Source organism: Mustela nigripes, chromosome 9, assembly GCF_022355385.1.
Source record: "Mustela nigripes isolate SB6536 chromosome 9, MUSNIG.SB6536, whole genome shotgun sequence".
Classification (NCBI taxonomy): domain Eukaryota; kingdom Metazoa; phylum Chordata; class Mammalia; order Carnivora; family Mustelidae; genus Mustela; species Mustela nigripes.
Window position 1 is genome coordinate 4,568,929 of NC_081565.1, and position 13,623 is coordinate 4,582,551.

Below are 13,623 nucleotides of genomic sequence, written 5' to 3' on the forward strand. Positions count from 1 at the left end.
TGGCGGGACGCCTGGGTGGCTCAGTTGGTTGGACGACTGCCTTCGGCTCAGGTCATGATCCCGGAGTCCTGGGATCGAGTCCTGCATCGGGCTCCCAGCTCCATGGGGAGTCTGCTTCTCCCTCTGACCTCCTCGCTCATGCTCTCTCTCACTGTCTCTCTCTCAAATAAATAAATAAAATCTTTAAAAAAAAAAAAAGAACCAGAGGTGGAGGGGCAGGGGCCGGCTGTCAGGCAGGCCTGCCGGATGACTGCTGTCTCGGGCTTTGGGCAGGTTCATGGGCTAAAGCCTCTGTTTGCCACCTGCAAGTATGACTTTTTCCTTGATTGGCAGAGGGCGGCCGATATCCTGTTAGCAACATCTGGGACAATTAAACATCTTTGTGACGCTTTAAACTCCTTTGAGGGCTCCCTGTACAAGAACCTGTAACACGATAAGCGACTCTTCCTTCCACCTGGGGAAACGGACGGAAGCGTGCGGCGGCTTGCTGCGGTCGTAGGAATATGACCGTGCTCGGGCTTAGCTCTGCCGCCCCTGTGGTCTTGTTGGGAGTGGCTGGTGCAGCTCTGCCTGCCTGCATGGGAGGGTCCCACCGTTCCCAGCGTGAGAACGGCCCTCCTCGTGTCCCTGGCCCCGGCTTGGTGAAGAGGGAGAGATCTGTCGGCGCCGTCGTCCCTCAGCTCCGCTGTGACCCAGCGCAATGTGCCCTGCTGTCTGGCCAGCTCCCAGGGCCGTCCACCTCCCAGATGAGCTCTGGTCTGTCCTGTCTTTGGAGTGCAGAGTGGCCTCTGTGCTCGGTCATGCTGCTCCCAGGCAGGGGAGGGCGGGGGCGGTGCGGCCCAGGGTCTCTGCGGTGCCGCGGCTTGGTCGTTCTGTTCCACCTCGGCATTCCGGACCGGAGCCCGACGGCCGGATTCTGCTGCATGCTCTCCTTCGCTTTGTCTTCGCAGGGTGACGACGGGCCAGACGTCCGTGGCGGGTCCGGAGATATTCTGCTGGTGCATGCTACTGAGACAGACAGGAAAGGTGCGGCAACGCCCTGGGCAGGGGCCTTGGTCCTTGTCACTGCCCTTGGGGTGGGCTGGCCCCACAGACCTCGGGGGGGGGGGGGGTCAGAACGTGGTCCTGGTGACCCGCAGTCATTGTGCAGAGAGCCTACCCCTGGGGATGGGACCAGCCCTCTCAGGGTACACCCTCCGTGGGTGAAGGCCAATGATGACCCCCCTGGGGCCGCAGAGAGCGAGCTTCAAGGGCAGAGCTCAGCACCTCGGGTAACAACACGTCCCATACTGTTCACCTTCCAGCAGCGTGTAGGTGTAGCTGTTTCTACTTTTCCTGCTGTCTGACCCATTATGTTATTCTAGACACCAGTCAGAGTTTCACTTGTGGCCTCCACAAGGAGACCCCGGCCCGTGTTCTGTCCGGAGCTCAGTCTCAGAACAGTGGTGGCAGTGTCTAGGACAGAGTTCTGACCCCTCAGCACACGGCCACCCCATTCAGCGTCCTGATCCCGTTAGCAGGGCTGGGAAGGCAGGGGACCTAGCGTTGGGCGGACTCCGTGCTAGCAGAAGAGTGCTCACTCCGCATCGGGTCCGGCAGGGAGGGGAGAGGAAGGGCTGTGACCTTGACCTTGACCTCGACCTCCACCAGGAGTGCTGCCTGTCCTAACGTGGGCCCCCTCCACACTCCTTTTCCTACTATGTCTTTGAAAGTTAGTAAAAAGGGGATGTGACAACAGTATTAAAGCCAGTTGTGCGAAAAGTTAAAATGCCCCAATCCAGAAACCCTCACCCACCAGTTTTATTTTTATATATGACCATGTCCCATGTTTTTGTAGTAAATTTCCCCAGGTAGAGTACACAGAATGATTTGAGGAATTTTTAAATTACAAAAACAGTACAGAAATGGTCACATTGCAGAAAATTTGAATAATAGGGAAAAAGAAGAAATGACCGAAAATTTGAATAATAGGGAAAAAGAAGAAATGACCCCAACAAACTTACCATAGCCATTATTTTGCCCTTTGGGGCTTCTTCACCCCCGGTTTCTTTGGACTGGGGCAACAGCCCGGTGCTGGGAACTGAGCTCAAAGCCAGGCACGTCCGTCCCTTCCTGGCCTCAGCAGAACCTCAGCAGACCTGCCTGTTGGAAGAGGTCCCGGTGGGCAGGGAGAGGTGCAGAGCTGACGGGAGGCCACACGGCACAGGCCATTCAGGAAGCAGCGAGCGTGCTCCGAAGCAGCCCTCGCTCTCCTCCGCAGCACCCCACCCCCATGCCTGCCTGAGCAACGGCCTCAGCTGGGCAAGAGGAACAGCTGTCATTTCCATCCAGAGGGCTCAAGGGGGAGCTGGCTCCATCCTCGGCTCGGGGCACCAAGCTCTGCGGTCCTGTAGAGGCAGCCGGCTGCAGCCCTGGCCAGAGGGAGCCCTGGGGGCAGGGCAGTCCAGAGCCTTCCAGGTGGCCAGCGGTGCCCAGGACAGGAGGTGCTGCTGCCAGCAGGGACCTCCACTTGACTTCAGTCATGGAGAGATATTGAGGCTACAGGGAAACAAAGTCCCGTGCACATGGATGGATGGTGGAGGCTGAGGCCCCGGGCCACACTGCACATTCCTTGGGCAGGTGGTTCCCTGTGGACCAGAGACCACCCCGGTGGTTCTCCACTGGATCGCCCACGGCTCAGGGCATGCAGACTTGGATCTGGTCTTCCAGAAGCAGGCCCTGGCCTGTGCTGGGCCCATCTCTGCCTCCTTACCCAGCCCATCTCTGAACAAAAGCCCCAGTGGGTGGTGAGCTGGTGAGTTGAGGGGTCCGGAGAGGAGGGGCCTGAGCAGGATGCTGTCAGGCCATGCTGTGTGTTCCCGGCCCAGGAGCCTCCTTCCCAACACCTGCTCTGCTGGCCAGGCCCACCCCAGCCAGACCTCGGATGCCGGAGCAGGTGTTGCTTTTGCTTTCGTTTGTCCTGGAGGTGACCAGGCAGGCCAGGGCACAGGAGCCAAGATTCAGCTGAGCCTGCGCTGCTCTGCTGGGGAAGCAGGGATCCTCTTGATTCCTCCACTTGGCAAGCTGGGGGATAAGTGAGAGAAGACGGGAGAAGGGGGTCTGTGCCAGAGAAGACCAGCCTTATCTTGGTCTCGCAGTACGTGGAAATTCCCAAGATTTTTGTCCCTGAGTCCTGCCATCTAAAGTATTCCCTGTGATTTAGCTTCGTAATGCTGCGGATGAGTTTGAATTATTTCCTCTGTGCCCACAGTCTTAGGTACATGCAGCAGGCGTGCTGCCCGTCTTTGTCCCCTGCCAGCAGCAGGCGCCACTAATCAGTTGTTCTTTGCTCTAGATTTGGTCCTGTACTGTGAGGCCTTCTTGACCACCTACAGGACCTTCATCACCCCGGAGGAGCTCATCAAGAAGCTGCAGTACAGATATCCTTCCCCGCGGTGCCCCTGCCCTGGCCCCATGCCTCTGCCGGCGCAGAGCCTTCAGAGGCAGCCAGGAGAGAGAGGCCCTAGCTTCGGGGCCTCGGACCAGGCTTTCTCTTGCAGTCCCCTTCCTTGTCTGAGTGCTGAGTGAGAGACGTGTGGTGCCGGGTCATGGGTGTGCTGACGGCAGCTGCGGTCACCAGGGAGTCCTGAAGAGGAGGTCGGAGCAGCTGACTCACCCCAGAGGGAGTGCCAGCACAGGCCCCTGCAGCTTCTGAGCCCCAGGCCACTGAGGTGACGGGTCCCAAGTGTGCGGGGCTTAGGGGAGTCAAGACTCACATGAGCAGCCTCGGGGGAAGGCACAGCCACCCTGCCTGGTGGCAGACCCCGCAGTGGACAGACCGCGTCCCGACAGAATCGGCCCCTACCCCTCAGCCGTCTCTGGCTCGCCCTTTCCAGGGGGACTCTGCAGTAGCAGTAGAGGAAGACCCCGGGCCCTAGGACCCAGTGTCCTGGACTTTCTCTCAAACCTGCTCCTCCTGCAGAGGCTAACCAGAGCCCAGAGGCTAACCAGAGCCCGGGCTCCCGGCCCCGCGGCCCCGCCCCCTCCCCGTGTCACAGCCCACGACTGCCATCTGCCGGACAGCTGCTGCTGCTGCTCAGGCCAGGAAGTCTTGAGGGAGGCTGCCTGCCTCCCTTTCCTGTGTGCCCTGAGGCTCGGGTCATGTCTCCCCCACACCCTGTCGTTCCTTTCACTGTCCCTGTGCCCCAGCCCTAGAGGACCTGGTCCCTCGAGATGGAAGGAGACGGTCCTCGCGGCAGAAACATGTTCCTTCGAGCCTCACGCGTTCACTTGCTCCCAGGCCTGGCTCAGCAAGTGACAGTAACTCCCACTTGTTGAGAACTTCTAGTGTCGGGCAGAATGCTAAGCTCATGCGCGCGGAGGCTTATTGAGCTATGAAACTACTTGCTTTTTTATAAAACCACTAGCACATTACTTACGCTGTTATGGTACTACTTATCACGTGACTCGGGAAGCAGCCTTGGAGAGCCTAAGTGACCCACACGGCAGCTCAGTGGGCGAGGGGCCACCCCATGCCCCCATGCCCCTGAGCTCCAGTCCCGGCACCTGCCCTGCGTGGCTGCTGCAGGCATCCGTGGGGACGTCGCAGCACCAAGGTCCTGGGCACAGCTGCCTAGCGAGCCCTGTGCGGCAGGCTCTGGGGCCAGCGCTGTGAGGCTCCTTCTTGAGCACTCGTGGGTCCCTGGAGAGCGGCAAGGAGAGCCTGGCAGGGCCTGGAGAGTCGACGGTGAACATGAGGGAATGGCGAAAGTCTGCATGAAGGCAGAAACCATGACCTTGGGGAGGAACTGGAGGTGGTTGGGTGCGTGGCTGAGGGGAAGGGGTGTCTGAAGCTCCAGAGAGGACTGGGAGGGAGCTCGGGGCAAGAGTGCAGGAGGCAGCTGTGGGCCACGCACCCCGCCCAGTCCCGTGGAGAGGGTGTTCGGGGCATGCGGATTGTGGCCACCTTTTACCACCCGAGGCCCAGCCAGACGGCCTGCAGCGTCTCAGTAAGTCCCACGGGAAGCTTGGGGGCCCGGGGAGACCTGACGGAAGGGCAGTGGAAGCTGTCCTACGGGCATAGCTCCTGGGGGCAGGGGCCTCGCTCCCAGGGCCCCTGCGCATAAGCGCCCTGTCAGCGGCAGCGGGGACAAGGTAGTCCCCCCCCAGCCCTGCCTGTGTGAGAATGACTTTCCTTAACCCACACTCCACATACGAGAAGTTCTCTCCCTTTGCCGACACATTCAAGAAGCGTGTCAGCAAGAACACGTTCTTCGTGCTGGTGCGGGTGGTGGACGAGCTCTGGTGAGTGCTTGTGCCCAGGAGGTGGCAGGGAGCCCGGCAGGCCTGGGGCACCCCAGGGTTTCCCAGCGGGGGTAGGCTTCCTTGCTTAGACTGGGACATCCTGTCCCGTTCATCTGCTTCCCCCAAGCTGTGTGCCCACAGAGGCCCCCCCATGCAGCTCTGGGTCGGGCTTGTGCTTGCCCACCTGAGCAGGACTCTGGAGAAGAATGACCCAGCCACCCAGACCAGGCACGGGCCACACCGATCTCCTCGTGGGGCCATCCCTTGCACGTGCAGCTTAGGCCTGGTCCCCGGCAGCCACAGGGTCAGTGGGCAGGGGCAGCCTCCTGCTCTAACCCAGCACCGCCCACCCTGACTCAGCACTCACTTAACAAGCGCATGTCCAGCTGCTCTGGAGAGCCGGGGAGAAGGAAACCATGGGCCCTGCCTTCAAGGCATTTCCGTCCTGCAGAGAGAATGGCCTCCACCCCGGACGGCACCAAAACTGACCACCGAGCACAGAACCGTGCAGAGGGAGTGCAGGAGCGTCCTGCGGGCGGGGGCCTCAATGACTCACCACCCAGGGGACCAGGGGCTGCCTCAGGGTCTGGGCTGGAGTGGGACAGTCTCCCTGACCCAGGCTTGCACGTGGGTGCTGGAGCTTGTCCCATGCCAACAAGCATTTGCTGAGAGTGGCCGTTCTGTGTCACCCGTGGGACCGCTCCCAGTGCTTCTGAGGTGGCCGTCTCGGCGCCTTTTCTTGCTCTCTCTCTTCCCTGAAGAGGTTTCCAAGCCCTGCTGGTCGCTGCCACATGATCCTTCAGTATTCTGAGGTGGATTGTGGGCGCTGTGGTAGCCGTCCTCTTCCTGGGCAGTGACACAGGGCCCCTCACTGTGTGGCCCTTGGTCCTCTAGCCTTGTGGAGTTGACAGAAGAGATCTTGAAGCTGCTGATGGAGCTGGTCTTCCGCTTGGTGTGCAGCGGGGAGCTCAGCCTGGCCCGCGTGCTCCGGAAGAACATTCTGGACAAGGTGGACCAGAAGAAGCTGCTCAGGTGTGCCAACTCCGACCAGCCCCTGGCAGCCCGGGGCGTAGCCGCCAGGTGAGCCGCCAGCTGTCCTCTTCCGGCAGGAGTGGTGCCTGGTAGCCACCTCCCAGCCCTAGAGCCCCACGTCCTGGTTCTGCCCAGACCCTGTGACAGGAGGTCTTCTGGACAGCCCCGTGGCTTCCCCAGGGCTGGGCTTCTTCTCCAGGGGGTCATGATGGGTGATTTTTTAAATTCCCCTTTTTAACCAGGAAGCGGGGGTGGCACTTACTGGGACAGGAGACAGGTGCATGCATTTCTGCTGTGGTCGGCTCTTGTCTTCCTGGCACTGATGGGCAGCTGTGCGTTCCCAACCGCCCCTACCCCCGCCCGCCCTCTGGGCCCTGCTGAACCTTCCTATGAACCTCCACGACCTACTCCGTTGCTGGTGGCCTGGCCAGCAAGCATTTCAGCCTTCATCCCTGTGACACCGTCTGTCCCCGCTGGGCCCCAGCTGTGGAGTCCGGCCGAGTTCTCATGCAGCACAGTTGTCTGTGCTAAGCCATGGGACCCACCCAGCAGAGGTGCCATGGTCCCCAGCAAGAGTGCGATCTGGTGCTGCCCTGCTGGGGGCCAGGCTTGGGGCGGCTGCTGGCTCTGGCCGCCCAGCCGTGAGGCCACAGGACGGCGCCCAGCCGGCTCCGGTCATCCCCATCCCCACTGCTCATCTCGAGTCTCTGTCTTCTAGGCCAGGGACTTTGCATGACTTTCACAGCCATGAAATAGCTGAGCAGCTGACCCTGCTGGATGCTGAGCTCTTTTATAAAATAGAGGTATGCAGTGAAGTGGGGGGGGGGGGGCTGGGGGCTGCGGAGAAGGCTGTCCCCTGCCCCGGGATGAGCAGCTGCTGCTGGTCCCTCAGCAGGAGAAACTCGCCAGGAAGCCAGAGGGCTCTAGTTCCATCCAGTCTACTTCCTTTTCCAGATTCCTGAGGTTTTGCTTTGGGCAAAAGAGCAGAATGAGGAGAAGAGCCCAAACTTGACCCAGTTCACGGAGCACTTCAACAACATGTCCTACTGGTAAGAAGGGGTGGCTGTGCGAAGCCCCGGTTCTCTCTGGCAGCGCGTCTGGCCAGGTCCCCGTGCTCTCCCTCCCACAGGAGGAGGTGCCCTATTCTTCCCAGCTCCTTCCGAGGCCCTGGGCATTACTTGGGAACTGCAGGCAGCAGAGAGCCCACTGGCTGAGGGGGCGGCTGCAAGGAGTGCCAGGATCGATTGGTAATGTCTGCCGTAGGCGGCGGCAGGGACAGGGGTGTCTGCGGTGCCATTCCGCTCGTCACTGCCCAGCTCCCCCACTGCCAGGCAGCCTCAGGGCCGAGCCTCACAGGCTGCTGCCTGAAGAGAACAGCAAAGGCGTACGTTCTAGTAATACTTTAATTAGGCCTGAATTCTTAAAGCAAAATGAAGCCAAAGATGTGTTTATACTACAACATGTAACAGAATGGTTAGCTTTTCAAGACATGACCTGAAGGTGCCCCCTGAGCGGGGGTAGCCACGCAGCCAGCACTGCGCCCACTGCCGGAACATCTATGAGTTGTTAAACGTGGCGAGGACTGCTTGTTGGAGGGGACCTGGGTCATGTCCCACTTTGCCAGCTTTGCTCCGCTCCCCAGCAACGTGAGCTGAGCCATAGCAAGCCGCCCTGGGAGGCGGTGGTGTGTAGGCAGGCGGACGCTGCACAGAGCCCTGAGTACCGCCTCTGCCATAGCCCTCGGGGACTTCCGAGGAGGCGGCGCAGGGCCCCCCAGAGCCATAGTCCTCAGGGTGTGCACTGGATCCAAAGACACAGCAGAGGCGGCGCTTGCTCCAGATGCCCTGGCAGTGGCCCCCCGTGAATCCACAGGGTCTCCAGGCCACGGTGAAGTCCTCGTGCGAGGCTGGGCTTGTGGTGGCCGCCGAGGTTCTCAAGGTACCCTCCTAACGCCATGCTCCCTCGTCTCCTAAGGGAGTCCCAAGGCCATAGGAGGAGCATTTCCAGATCCAAGAGTGCTGGGGTCAGCGCTCATCAGGAAAGTCTACTTGGATGCTCCAAAGTGTCCTTCAGCACACGTGGCCCAAGGTCCCTGTCACACTGTGTGTGACCTCTTGGCCTGTCCCTGGGATGCTGTGAGCTCCTCGAGAGCACAGATCGGGGGCTGTGCTTGGTGTCTCGGAAGCCCCGGGCATGTGGTGCCCCACCTAGGGGTCTAAAAGGAGACCAGTCAGCTCAGCCAGCTCTTCTGCCCTTTGGTCTTACAGGGTCCGGTCAATAATCATGTTACAAGAAAAAGCCCAGGACCGGGAGCGGCTGCTGTTGAAGTTCATCAAGATCATGAAGGTAGCGGCGGCCGCCATCCCCGGAGTTGGCTCCTTTGGACCCCGCCCAGGAGTTCTGGGCCTGCCTCATGGCCGCCTCTCCCTCTCTCTGCAGCACTTACGGAAGCTGAACAACTTTAACTCCTACCTGGCCATCCTCTCAGCACTGGACTCGGCTCCCATCCGCAGGCTGGAGTGGCAGAAGCAGACCTCGGAGGTGAGTGGCTGGGAGGGAGGCAGGCCGGCCCTGGGGACCCGCCATGGGGGAAGGCACTCAGGTGTCCGCTTGGCCGCCAGCCACCCCCCGGCCCCTTGGCTTGCTGTGGCTTATGTCCGACCTTTGGGTCCAGAGGGGCTGCGTGGTTGGTGCTGGGGTTGTCCCCTCACAGGGTCCTGCTGCCTGGCTGCGGGCCCGTACCTGGGTCCCTGCTTCACTGCTTGCTTCCTTCTGGAGGGGCTGCTCCGGGCTGGCGGCAGCACTCGAACTTAGGGACATACTATGAACAGGCCAGACCTATTGATTTCTTTAGGGTAATGCCAAAAGGGCAAGGACGGGGTGGTGTGGCCCGTTCGGGCGTCAGGGAGGTCCCTGAGGAAGGGTCAGTCATACCAAGACCGAAACAGGGAGAGTTTTCCGAGAGGGAAGGGAAGCCCCGGGCAGAGGGACAGAAGCGTGTAGAGACTGGCAAGCGCAAGCAGCAGGACAGAGGCCGGCCCGTGTCACTGGGGAGGGGACCTGCTCTGGACCATGAGGGCCTTGGGGAGGCCCGGTGAGGACCTCGATCCTTGTGTGGGGAGGCTCCGTGAGAAGAAAGGCAGAGCCCACGGGGGCTGGATGTCAGCTGGGCCACCCAGGTGTTCCCTCAAGGGGTGACACTAAGGGACAGTTGTAAGTCTGGTTTGGAGAAGTATGGGACCTTCACCGTGGCTGCCACAGAAACAGCCAGGAGGTCCCGAAGAGGTGACGCATCAGGGTGCAAGGTAGCTAACAGGTGAAGAGGCGAGCGGGGTGGGTGGGCCAGAAGCGCCTGCTGTGTGCGGGGGGGCGCTCAGGTCGCCTGCTAAGCCTCGGCAGCTCTGTCTTGAGTGCAGCAAGGAGCCGGGGATGGCACCGTGCCCCGTGTGCTCGAGAGTTCCCCGCGGGTTACAGTGCGGGGCGGCCCCCAGCAGGAGGCCCGGCGCCAGGCCCCGTACACGCCACGGGCAGTGGGGGCTTGGAGCCAGGGTTCTGCAGCGGGCACACACGGGCCCGGGAGCCCGTTCCCACAGTAGGCCCGGTCTCCCTGCAGCCGAGGCAGGCCCCAGGGTCTCACACACGGTCCCTCCCCCCCAGGGCCTGGCTGAGTACTGCACACTGATCGACAGCTCGTCCTCCTTCCGTGCCTACCGGGCTGCCCTCTCCGAGGTGGAGCCCCCGTGCATCCCCTACCTGTGAGTAGAGCCCCCCGCAGCTTTGCCCTGCTGGCTGCTCCCCAGGGAGGGGGGAACATACCGGGAGAGAGAGAGACCCTCCCTTCAGGGTTTCCAGCTCAGACGTTGGACTTCTGTTTTAAACTGTAACACGGAGGTGTTTTGAACAGAAAGGAAGGGTCCGGTCTCCCGTCTCCCAGCCCACTGATGCTTCCTTCCGGGAACAGGACTTCTCTTCCCCCGCCCTGCCGCCAAGGGTCCTCTGCCTTGGCTTCACCTTACAGTAGCCGGAGGGCTTTATAGTCAGTCACCCAGGAGCCCCGAGAGCGTTTCCCCACGGTGAGCCAAGGCATGGAGGAAACGAGGAAACAGCCCTCGTCACATAAGCTGAAGGCAATAATGGAAAAAGTCAAAGCTAGACCAGTTTGTCGCCAGAGCCCTTACTAAGCGGGTAGACGCGGGGAACCTCTATGAGGGAGCAGAAGACTCCGCAACGGCCTCGGGCGGGGGCTGCTACCGTGCTCTCCCTGGGGGGTGGCGGCTGGGCTCCCAGCTGTGTGTCACCTGGGCCCCATCACTCCCCTTACGGCTTCACGTTCTCTCGTGGGCTTTGGGTTTGCTATTTTTTTTCCTGTTCATGTATTAATTTTACGAGGCTCCTCCCACACCCGAGCTGGCTTTCCCACGGACCCAGAGTTTCTGGGTCAGGAGTTCACGCAGGAAGAGACCAACACAGGCCAGACATGCTCTCCAGAGCAGTGACCGGGCCTCTCCGTCCTCCCAGGGGGCTTATCCTGCAGGACCTCACCTTTGTTCACTTGGGCAACCCAGACTATATTGACGGGAAGGTGAATTTTTCCAAACGGTGGCAGCAGTTCAACATTCTGGACAGCATGCGGTGCTTCCAGCAGGCGTGAGTACCGGGGCGCTCGCGCCGGGCCCCCCAAGGCACGAGGAGGGTGGGGATGAAGGAACACCAGGGTCTGCACCGAGGTGGGGGCCCGCCGCACCCAGGGAGACTGCAGCACGGGGGCCCGAGGAATGGGGGGGTCCCCAGGGCAGCGTGCAGAAGGGCAAGCGAGCTCCTGCCACCAGCCCTCCCTCCGCCTGTGGGGTGCTCGGGTGCCGGGACCATGCGCACGGCCCCTCCGGGAGGCCATACTGGCCTGCTGGCCCCACGCCGGTCCTGACTGGAGGCCCCCCACAGGCACTATGATATCCGAAGAAATGAGGACATCATAAACTTCTTCAATGACTTCAGCGACCACTTGGCGGAGGAGGCCCTGTGGGAACTCTCTCTGAAAATCAAACCTAGGAACATCACGAGGAGAAAAACAGACCGGGAGGAGAAGACCTAGGAGCAGGTGCTGTGAGCGAGGAGAGCGCTCGAGAGAGGCTCTGAGGGCTGCCCAGACCGGGAGGGACCTTGGACCTGGCCCCGGGCAGGCTGCACGTGTCCCGGCCCCAGGGCTCAGCCAGCCCTCTGCTGTGCCGGGCAGGAGCCCCAGCAGCTTCCGGCTCCTCTTCTCCACGGGAGCGGACGCCAGGCCCACCGTGGAGCCAGCAGGCAGGTCTCGTTCCTGGTTTGTGAGCCCGTGGTTTGGTTTTGGTTCCGGTTTCTGCTTTCACTTCCATCTTCCTCACCCCCTCCCACCCCCTGGCCTGGGAGCCGCACGGGAGAGCGGCAGGCCAAGGCACACTGGCACTCTCTTCACCCCTCCCTTCCGTTTGAGGCTCCCGAATCGGCTGCAGTGACAAATGAGTGGACGCTGAGAGGTGGGGGCTGTACCCCAGGGACTGTCAGTCGGGTCGGCAGGAAGCAGAGAAGACCCGAGAGGCTCCTTGTACTTTCCTTGCCCTGCTGCTTCATGCAAGATGGTGTGAGCTTTTGACGTGGCCCGGAAAGGTTCACCAGGTGGCCTTTCAGCAGCGCCGGGGCCGGGGCTCCCGTCACGGTACCGGCCCTCAGAACCGTCCTCCTCCCGGCACTTCGCCTCCCCGACCGCCCGGCACTTGGGGGAGCTGGGGCAGACGATGGAGCAAGGGAGGGTGGAGGTTTAGCGAGCGGGGCCGGACGTCCTCCCGGGTGAATGAAGTCGGAGAGCGGAGGGGCGGTTCTGTCCGGGGAAGGCCCAGGTCCCTCCTCTGTCGCTTGCTGTGTGCCTTAAACTCCCGTCTCCTGTCCCCCGGCCCCTGGGGGCTCCCTTCCCACCTTGCTCCATCCTGGTGGGGCCCAGGGGTGCCTCTCTGACCTCCCCCCCCGGTACGCAGCGATTCTGCCCGGTTTAGGACGGGGCGCCCCTGAGCAGATGGGGCGGCCGTGGCTCTGGAGGTGCCTGTTGAGGCTGACTGGCCCGGCTCCTACCCCCTGCCCCGGGGACCGCTCGCTCTCCCCGTCTTCCTGGTTGGAAGCTGCACTCACTGGTGAGGTGGACTGTCGGAGGCAGGTCCGCCGGGCGGTCCCCGCACACGGAGGGGCCGCTGTCCCCCTGCCCCTCGGGTCCTGATTGGCTGACTGAGTGCTGGCTTCTCCAAGGCTTCACCTGCCTTCACTTGGTCAAGCAAATGCCAGGGTCGAACTTCTTAAACAACCGTGTCACTTTGAGTCTTTCCTGGGTTCTGAGCAGCTTTCTCCGCTCTCGTTTTGGGGTCCTGGACCTAGAGGGGAGAACGTGTGAAATGCCAGCGGCGCGCCCTCGGGCAGTGCTCTGGCTGCCTCGGGCCCAACGTGTCACTTTCCTATTTAAAGCGTGTGGTCGCTGTTCTTCAGTGCGGGGGCAGGAGTCCCCTCACTGAGGTCGCGTCCTCCCCCTTCCCGTCTTGCCCCTGCCTGGCCCAGCGCTGCCAGAGGCTGCTGCGTGCGGGCGGGGGGGCGGCCGCCACGGCCCAAATACTCATGCCGGGTCGGTCTGCACCTCACACGCCCGTCCGCGGATGGGGGTGGGGGCTTTACCTTCCGGCCCCTCCCCTCTGGGAGCCCTGCCAGGCAGAGGGAGGCAGTGTGGGGGACGGGGGTCCCTGCGTGAGGACCGCAGGGGCCGTGTGCGTTTAATTTCTGGCTGGCAGGCTTCCCACCCCGTGCCAGCCACTCATCTGGGCTCTGATCGGTCTGGGGGACCAGTACCCAGTGTTCCCTGTGGGGCGGTGCTGGAGCCAGGGAAGGGCGGCCGCACGCCAGGTCAGAAGGAACCCAACCTTTCAGAAGCACCTCCCCCCACTCCACACCTCCCCCTATTACATTGTAATATATATGTATCCCCACTAACCTGGCTGATGGTGGTATCTTCCTGCAGACATTTCAAACCTGTAACTTTTATACGAAAGGAGAATAAACACGGATGAAAGCTGCGTCCGTGTGACCATAGAGCTGCCCCCCCCATGGGCGGGGCTTCTGCCCTTTGGGGAGAGTGGGACCGAGGCCACCAGCCCATCTGGAATTTTCTCTCCCCGTCTTGTGCCCCGTAAGTGATTAGTGCACGTCCCCTACTGCTCCCCAGCCTGCTGGTCAAAGCTGAAATTTCTAGGGTAGAATTCTGGGGGCACAGAGGTACCTGGAGCTACTTTCCAAAGCCCC

General features: G+C 61.6%; 1 protein-coding gene across 8 annotated transcripts in view; it reads left to right on the plus strand.

The window, feature by feature from the left end:
* The window catches only part of RAPGEF1 (Rap guanine nucleotide exchange factor 1), a 112,836-nt gene extending 99,439 nt beyond the window's left edge, over positions 1 to 13,397 (plus strand). For all 8 annotated transcript variants that reach the window (XM_059410486.1, XM_059410487.1, XM_059410489.1 and 5 more), the window contains 11 exons: positions 951 to 1,026; positions 3,335 to 3,419; positions 5,191 to 5,283; positions 6,178 to 6,363; positions 7,034 to 7,118; positions 7,270 to 7,364; positions 8,583 to 8,661; positions 8,755 to 8,856; positions 9,973 to 10,070; positions 10,834 to 10,962; positions 11,257 to 13,397. In XM_059410486.1, coding sequence (XP_059266469.1) covers positions 951 to 1,026; positions 3,335 to 3,419; positions 5,191 to 5,283; positions 6,178 to 6,363; positions 7,034 to 7,118; positions 7,270 to 7,364; positions 8,583 to 8,661; positions 8,755 to 8,856; positions 9,973 to 10,070; positions 10,834 to 10,962; positions 11,257 to 11,407 — 1,179 coding nt within the window. In that variant the 3' untranslated portion in view covers positions 11,408 to 13,397. The remainder of the gene's footprint in view (positions 1 to 950; positions 1,027 to 3,334; positions 3,420 to 5,190; positions 5,284 to 6,177; positions 6,364 to 7,033; positions 7,119 to 7,269; positions 7,365 to 8,582; positions 8,662 to 8,754; positions 8,857 to 9,972; positions 10,071 to 10,833; positions 10,963 to 11,256) is intronic.
* Positions 13,398 to 13,623: the final 226 nt, after the last annotated feature.